Source organism: Helianthus annuus, chromosome 15, assembly GCF_002127325.2.
Source record: "Helianthus annuus cultivar XRQ/B chromosome 15, HanXRQr2.0-SUNRISE, whole genome shotgun sequence".
Lineage (NCBI taxonomy): Eukaryota > Viridiplantae > Streptophyta > Magnoliopsida > Asterales > Asteraceae > Helianthus > Helianthus annuus.
Window position 1 is genome coordinate 58846862 of NC_035447.2, and position 9371 is coordinate 58856232.

The following is a 9371-nucleotide window of genomic DNA, read 5'->3' on the forward strand; positions in this document are numbered from 1 at the left end:
TGTTGTCTTATTACTCCTGTTATTTGCATTAATTTTAATTTTTGTTTATATATACACATATATAAATATATATCGTGAAAACCTTATTTCTGGTTTAGTCTTTCATAACTTCATGTTCTTTAGTATTTTGAAATCCATTTAAAAAAACCACCCTTACAGTTCCCTGTTTCCTTATTTTTCTTCCAAAAATTATCATTGCATCTCTCCAATCTATACATAATCACATCAGTCATTCCAAAATTACGAAGATCGGTGTTTTAATATAATTTATAATGATGAATTTTTGGGGATTTTCATACCGTCATTCTTCCTTAAACTCTAAACGGTTTATCTATCTACCATCGCCTTCATCATCTTCGCAATTTAGTTCGTCGTTTTTGCCTCCGGTAAGTTTATTACAGGTTCGATTCTATATTTTGTGAAGCTCTGATTCTTGATTTAGTAACTGATTTAAAGTTATTTACGGTTTATTTTATAAACCCTAATCTTTTTGCATCTTAATTTTTTAGGTCATAATGTTTATTGTAACTTTCTATTCATTTAATGTTGTTGTTTTAGTCATTATCTTTAACAGATTGCTTTCATTATGTTTGGATTTATATTCATATACCCGAAATCTTCGGCAAGTAACTTTTGTTGATATGCACATCTTTAGTGTTATTTTTGTTTAAGTTGTTCTATTTTGATGATAACCAACTATTCTGTGTGATTTTTTTAAGTTTTTTTTTCTATTGAATGAATTAATTTTTGTCTGATTGAACAATAATTGAACCATACCATGTATCTTTGTATTTCTCATCACCTTCTGTTATTAAAGTTTTGTTTCATGATGTTTTTTTTCCAATTTAGGTTAATATACTGGTATACTCTGTATTTTGTTGTTTTTATTGACTTTTATTACATGCCCTTGCTACCACTTAAGTCTTTTAAGATTGATCAGTGCATATGTTAAAAGTATATTTGACGATTACTTGACGTTTTTAACATTTTATTAAATCAGTTAATGTTATGTCTATTATATTAAAGTAACTTTTACTATACAAAAGAGGCATGAATGCATTTATAAATCTCCAATTTTACCAATAATGTTAATCATACTGCCTTAATATCATTTGTTTGGCTTTCTAATTTACTTTTCGATGGATTTATAACTGTAATCTAGATATATGAATGTTCTTTATAAATATCTTTACAGATATGGAACGTGGTTTTTATGTTTACATCGAGGACAGAAAATTGGAAGAACAGGTTATACGTTTGTTCATAACGTGTTATATATTATTATATTGTTAAGTAACAATCTAAGTTTTATGGAACCGTTTAAGTAGCATTATATGTTCTTTTTATTATTTAATCACTTAAATGATTCTTGCAGCCTTTACCAGCTTGGTATAACAAGTTTAATGAATTAGATGGATATCCTGTTGGTAATGTTTTCTTAATAACTGATGATAAAGCAATATTTGATGTTAAAATCAAGGAGTCTACGGACGGTTATTGTTTGTCAAACGGTTGGTCAACTCTTATAAATGTTCTTGAAGTAGACATTGGAGACTATGTTGTATTTGAACTTATGGATGTACTGACGTTTAGAATAACTCATTTTAAGAGTTATCCACACCCGGATCATGGTTCAAAGTTCCACATTGTTATGAAATACCCTGAGAACCAAAATCTGGTATGTTTTAAACATATATTTTTATTTTAAGTAAAGATTTACATTTTGTACTTATTCAATGTTTTATAATCAATTGCAGTGGGTACCGAGAGACTTCATGCAAGAGCATTTCAACGGTGATAATCTGTATGACGATTTTGTTATTGTTTTTGACAAAAACCACACGTGGACCGTTAGTATGAGTAGACTCTGGGATATGAACCATTTCTTTGTTGATTTTACTCAAGTTTCCAATGATCTATGTTTAGTATCTGGCGATGTTATTGTTTTTGAGTTGGTTGATCAATATGTCTTTAAAATTAAACTGTTCCGTACTAATGGTCTTCAGTCTCTTAGTCCCGACCTTGCCGTACCAGTGGTTGAATCCATTAAGCAGGAGGTCCTAAACTTTTATTTAGACCGTGGCTTTTATATTCTTATTGCGGACTCCTCAAAATCCGAACAGGTAATTGTTATTTAATTTATTGCTAATTTTTAATATGTCAAGCGTATTAGCATTAACTAATGTAATCCCTGTTTTTAATTTACAGTCTCTTCCTTTATGGTACAATAAGTTTGACAACTTGAAGGGCTATCCGATTGGTACTGTACTTATGACAAATCAAGAGGGCAATGAGTGGACTGTTTGTGTTAAATCTACTGCTAATGGTTATTGTTTCTCGAATGGTTGGTCTGCTATGGTTCGTGATGTTGGTCTAGAGGATAACGATGTTATTGTTTTGCATGTGGTTGATGATCACAAGCTAAAGTTCACTCATTTTAAGGCTGATGGTCTTTCCTGTGTTAAGAACAAGTTTTATGTAAAGATGTTATTTCCCGAGAACGCTAACTTGGTAAGTTATACTTTTGCTACTTATGATAAATAACCAACTCAATTTTTTTATTGACCATTGCATTTATTGTGTATTCAGTGGTTGCCAAAGGAGTTTATGAACATGTATTTCAAAGCAGACACATTGGACGATAACTTTTCAATTCGTTTTGGTAGTACATACATGTGGACTATTAAAGTGAATAGGCTTTGGGGATCCGATTACTTCATTCATGATTTCTCACAAATCACCCAAGATCTTCATCTCATATCAGGTGATGTCATCTTTTTTGAGTTGGTTGCGAGACGCATTTTCAACATTATGCTTTTCCGTCCCAATGGAATACAATCTGTTTTTCCCGAGTTTGCAAATAGTGTTTGTGTTCAAGAAGAGGAAGACACGGAACAAATGGATGTTAGTGAAGATTGCATACTCGACACGGGAAATCAAGACACGGAAGATGAGTATGTAGACGTTGATCCTGTGCCCATCTTTATTGCCGATCCTGTCCTGGAAGCAGGCGTGGTTGACGTTCCACACATTCCGGCAGTTGTTGATGAAGGCAACGTATACGAACTAAGATGGTGTCTATCTTTTCGTTTTGTAAGTGTTTCATAGTTGAAATGCTTTATTTTTTATATTATGTAAACCTTTCAGTGTTTATATTTTTATTTAAAATTCTTTATTTTTCCTTACTTTAATGCAGCGTATCCCAAAGGACTTTGCAGCAAATGTAGATTTCTCGGTCCTTGATGAGATGTTGCTTCAAACTGAAGACGGTTTTTCAATGACACTCGGGATCCGTCAGGAAACGGCACGTGGGATACCTCGGTATGCTTTCAGAGGATGGCGTAACTTCATGCTGCAAGCTGGGTTGGAAAATGGAGCTGAGTTTCTGCTTCGATATTTTAGGGATCAAAACATGTTGCAAATTCTTAATCCGGACCACTGAACGATGTGTTTATTGAAAGATGTCGTTAGAAGTAAACATATAATATCGTTACCAACGCTATCCTATATGTGGTAACAATTTTGGAACAATTATTAACTATGTTTTGTTTAGCAATGTTTAACCTGAAACGAACATTATGTTGATGTAGTTTTGGAACGTATTAAAGTGTCTCAAAACATTAGGTTTAACAAAGCACGATTTACGTTTTATAGTTTTAAATTGGTTGAATTTTTTTATTTTGTTAAGCCACCCGCGAAGCTCGCGGGTTCTTAGGCTAGTTTCTATAATATAAGGAAATAATTGCATTTCTGTTATCATATTACATTATTCCATTAATAGTTATAACATATTAGTTATAATTATAATATAATAGTTATAATATAGTATGCGTGGGATTTATGTGAAATGTAAACAACAATCATAAACCTGGAATTAACAATAAACTAAATTCAAATAATGATTATTAACTATAACAAAATATCAAATTCTCCAAATTCAAACCATGTATTGTTTTAGACCACACCAATAAAAACAAAATAAAAAAAAACCACAATCTCAAACCATGTCTTGTTTTAGACGACACCAATAAAAACGAATATTTAGAACACAACCAATAATGTAATGATAAGAAAACTTCCAAAACTATTTCTCGAGTTTAGGAATGATGAGTTTCATCTTCTCTGCACTATTGGCATCCTTAACCTCGCCAGATTTATGGACCTTTGTTGCAGACATATGAGAATCTTCCTCAACATCATAGACTTCAACCAAGTTTCGCTTCACGTCATCCTTAACTAACACGGAAGCAGGTGTATCAGTGACATCCAAAGCAATAGGTGAAATGGTGCTCGCCATGTTAGATACAAGAGTCGTGTTCTGGTTTCCTTTGACACCATAGTCCTAACAAAAGAAAAATTTAACAGGTTAGAAAGGCCTTGAATAGTTGAACATATATGAAATAAAACAATGGATAAGAAAAGAATAATTCACACAATTACCTTAAAACCATCAGATGACTCGGACTGAAATTCTGAAGCACCGATATTCATAGAACAATTCTGAGAAGACTGCATAATTTAAAAAAATAAAAAATAAAAATAGATATCTAGACTTCAGGATACTACAATGTTGAAAACGTAAAAGAAACAGGTCAAAAATTTTATATAACATACACTTATCTGGGAAGAAGATTGCTTGTCTTGAAGCTGAGATATAACGTTAGGATCCACAGTCAGCTTGAGTATACCATACTTATGGATGTTATATTTCAAGACATAGCTGGTAACGTCTATTTTAAAAGCAACAGTCCCGCCAACCAACGCATCTACTTCAGCAGGAATCTTCATAGCATCAGAACGCTGACAAAATATAATACTTATCAATTATAAAAAAAATATGAACATTTAAGTAAAGTTCAAAGAAAATCAAAATGCCTACTAAATGTAAACTTACAAATTCAGGGTTGGCATTAAGAATCTCTTCAACAGACTTTCCTACCAACTTCCTTGCTTCACGATCAAACAAAGTAAGTGTAACAGAGGCAGAAGGGTCTTGAACTCTAAGTTGAATCTTGTACCTAGTGAATATGGGTATGTTCATATTATAAAATAATAAATAATATATAGTGAATGTAAAAAAAGGTTCGGAAGGTATATTCACTTACTTTGAGAGAAGAATTTATAGGTTTAAAAGCACAACGATCAGAGATACAGGTAAGAACCTCTTTTGTTACAGCTGAACCTAATTCCTGTGTGTCATCACTCAGATTAACAACTTTGTTGATCTTCTTGTTACATCTGTTGCAGCCCTCATAGAACCATCCTTCATCTTTGTAAACACCCATTATATTACCCAAAACAATGACCTTGCAAACCTGAATAAGTATATAATAACTTAATAATCTATACATCTAACTTGTAATGTAGAATTGAATATTAAGGAAAAAATATACCGTCATAAACGAAAATACATCACAAATATTGAAAAAATATTTGCTCTCCAAGAATTCCTCTTCAACAGACTTTCCCATGGAACCAAGGCTCGTGGATTCAGTAACTTCAACAGAATTTTCAATCAAACTGTTTAAGAAAAAAAATGAACATATATTGTAATAAAGTATAGGCTGATCAGAATATTCATAATATTAAAAGTTAAATAACGATAAGGTAAATAAGAAAGAATATATTGAATATTTTTATTAAACATGTTTCTGAACTCATCGGCTTCAGGACAATCATGAATGCAAAAAAGACGACTAACCGTCTATGAATTGTTAACATACGCAACACCTAGAAAGAAAAAGTGGGATATTAAAAAGTAAAAAAAAAATAATATAATACATTTGAATATAAACTTTAGAATCTTAGAATAATCATTTTAGAGGTTTACACCAGAAAAAAAATTAATAAGGAAAGAAAACAAACCATTCCACCACTTGACCTTCCCAAATTGCAATATAATGATTGCATGAACATTTTTCCCTTTGATAGTCTCAAAAAACGACAAAACTTGATCACAGTATTGATCCCACAGAGTAAGAAATAATGTCCTACGCCTGTTGTTTCAAAATAAAAGGGTAAAGAATAACTTTAGAATGTATACTTATATATTTATGTTAGCGTAATAAAAATATAATTACTATTATTTATAACAATCATATGTATACTGCATTCTAAGATAATTATTACGATGCTTACTCCAGATGTGAAATCTCTATGGTAACTTTAACAGATTGCTTCCCACTTCCTTTGTTAGTTACAGTCTCTTTTGGAAATGAGCGAGTAAAATAACCAATGACATCTACAACAATACAATATCGATCAATAAGATGTGGTTAGTCAGATAAAAACAAAAAATTTAATGAAAGACAAAATTATATTTTAAAAACATAAATTAATATACATACCGACTGTAGAGTTTGAAACAACATTACTGTTCAAGATGTCAGTAAAACTCATGAAATCAAAGCCGTAAGGGGATCCACCAATATCTTCACATTGAATAGCTTCGGTTGTACCCTGGAAACATAGCATGTTTTGATTGTCAATATACCTGTAACTAGAGTTATTAAAACCGATAGTTGAATTCCTGATAATTAAACATTACTTTTCCACTAATGATTGTTGAAATTGTCGTAACACTCGATTCAAGCATGTTGCTTCAATCTTTGTACCCTGTATAATGTATGAAAAAATAATAAAATAAATAATAATCAAATAGTAGAATAGTATATTAAAGTACAATTTTGAATATATATTGATAAATTGATAAAAATTAAATAAACCTCTTCATCAATCAGAATCATGTCTAATGAGTATAGTTGACTGGGATTCCGCCTTTCAGGGTGTTCCCAAACCCTGATCACCCTAACCTTGACAGAAAACTGCTCTTGAAATGCATCAACAGCTCTCAACATAGTGATGTTATGGTTCTCCATAATATCTATGACACGGACCAAAACATACTTCAATATATGCAAGATATTAAACAGAACAAAATGCAGAAACATTTTTAGATGGAAAACAGAGTTTAAAAAAAATTGTGTTTTCTTGCAAAATCATAATATCATATATAAGAAAGTGCAAGAGTAAAACGTAACCTAACCAATGAGAAGATATGAATGACACAATGATGAAATGAATGGAGTTTTGAAACACTACTTATAGGAGCAATATGAAAAGGTATATAAGGAAAACATCAATTTATCTTCATAATCATAATCAACATCAATCAATCAATATATCAATATAATCTATAATCTATAATAAAAAACGAATACAAAAAATTAATTAACCTTTTTTTAAGTAAAATTTTTTAGTTTGATTATTAATAAAGTTCGACAATTAAATAAATTGTTATTGTTATTACATATAAATAAATATTAATTTGCAGTTAATCAAAATTCATATCAATTAAATATTATTTCTAAAAATAAGTAAACATCATTTACGGTTATTATTATAATTACAGTTATTGTATCAATCAATTATCAAGCAATTACATATCAATATCAATAAATATTAAATTACAGTTATTCAACAATCAAATCAATTACATATTATTTCTAAAAATAAGTAAATCTATTTTAAGTTAAATTATATATTTTAAGGAATAGTATCAATCAATTATCAAGCATTATACCTATATAAATTATACTTACTTATACTTATATATGAATCAGTTTTCTGTTTAACATTTTAATTTTAATTTTGAATATATAATTTCTGTAGACATAATATATAAGATAGAGAAGATAGATTTATATAAACAATATTACAATCTAAACTTTTATATTACAATCATAAATTACATTACAATTATAAATAATAAATTTTATATTGAGAAGAATTGACAGTAACAAAAAAATAGGATCTGGATATCTTAAAATATTAATTTATTAATTTATACATTATAAGTATGATTGTTAAATGTAGTTTTCAACTGGTAAGATAATAAAAGTTGTGGTAAATTTACAATTTTATTAATCTAAACTTTTTTCTATATGGTTTATTTTGATTTATCTATTTTAACATTTTAAATCAAATAACACAAAGAAAAATTTAAAATTTTATTTATGATATTACGCTAATTGGCGATGCGACAATGGGGAATACAACATTACTTAAAACATATATTAAACTTTTTACACTTGGAATATTTGTATTATATGTTGTCAGTATAGTCGTTGAAACAAAAGTTAAGATAATAAAAGTTGTGGTAAAATAAACTTCAAAACCATAATCATTGTTAAATATAATAACCATAACTAATTTTATATTTATTATCATATCAAAACCAAACGACGAAAAGTAAATGTCGAAAAAGTACTAAGTACGCCTAATATGAGGAACAACCCTTTCAACAATCAAAAGCTGTTCAAGTTCATCAAAACAAAAATAAACCGTGTCACCCACCTCAATGCCAGCGGTATTCATTAATCTTGACCAACTCCTTAAAGCATAACGATAACCTTTCTCTTTCATCTCTCGTCTAGTACCGTTAGGAAACTCTATTGGAGGACTAAGATGCATAAGTCTGATAGTGATACTTGTTAAACCCAAATGCAGTTTGGCCATTGCTGAAACAACATCAGACAGAATCTGTATTGTTTTACAAAACATAAGTAATAAGAAAATTAATATTAAAATATTTTTGTATTATGTCAATAAAAAGTATATAATGTTTATTTAATATTTATTAATTACTAAAAACATAATAACACTTACAAAATCTTCAGCAACCATACGAACAAAACGAATATAACGTCCAACTTCTTGTTCAGCAAAAGCAGGTGGATCATCTGAAATCGGATTACCATCTTTTACACAATCAACAGGTGCAACTTCAACCTGAAAACATTACATATAAAAATTATTAAATATATTAGATATAAATGTAGTAACATATAATTAATATTATATAAAGAATCAGCGAAATGTATAGTTACCTCATCGATATTTACATCATCATAATTCATTTCAACGCCATTTTTACCAAATATTTTAACGTGGAAAGAATAACCAAATCATTTTGTAAAAAAAAAAAAATAACAACCCGGCTCCAATTGATATAGACTAACAATAACATCAATACCATTGGTAAAGCAAACTTTACCACCAACAGTTTCTATCTTAACATGAAACGTCTTGTCGCTTAAATGGATATTTGAAATTAAATCAGTAAGTGTATCATCATAGGACCTGGGCAGGATACACTCAGGTATTACCTGTAAGAATGATAAGAAAAACAAAGTAAAAATATTAGACTTGTAAACTGTTCTAAAAAAGTAATGTATTAAGATAAATTAACAGAAATTTAAAAATAATCTTACAGTAAAATAAGAAGATCTAGATAAGTGAGATGTCCAGAAACAGGTAGGACTCACACCATTAACACAATATGTTACTTTGAATCTGGTAGCATCTAAAGG

At 29.5% G+C, this 9371-nt stretch overlaps 1 protein-coding gene across 1 annotated transcript; it reads right to left on the minus strand.

The window, feature by feature from the left end:
* Window positions 1-4084: 4084 nt before the first annotated feature.
* On the minus strand, window positions 4085-8918 carry LOC118487463. Its single transcript, XM_035984338.1, has 15 exons — window positions 8889-8918; window positions 8668-8790; window positions 8356-8541; window positions 6726-6905; window positions 6548-6615; window positions 6348-6493; window positions 6139-6241; window positions 5882-5996; window positions 5702-5730; window positions 5394-5520; window positions 5260-5315; window positions 4895-5018; window positions 4615-4800; window positions 4441-4509; window positions 4085-4342 (listed from the first exon to the last, which is right to left on the minus strand). Exons 1-15 carry the CDS (start codon window positions 8916-8918, stop codon window positions 4085-4087), a joined length of 1800 nt encoding a protein of 599 aa, XP_035840231.1.
* Between the last annotated feature and the right edge of the window lie 453 nt (window positions 8919-9371).

Coding starts and splice junctions, on each gene's coding strand:
- LOC118487463 (XM_035984338.1), bottom strand. CDS start 8,918: ATGAATTATGATGATGTAAATATCGATGAG. Junction 8,542..8,667: donor GTATGGTTGCTGAAGATTTT/GTAAGTGTTATT, acceptor AAAACAATACAG/ATTCTGTCTGATGTTGTTTC. Junction 5,731..5,881: donor TTATATTGCAATTTGGGAAG/GTCAAGTGGTGG, acceptor TTTTCTTTCTAG/GTGTTGCGTATGTTAACAAT.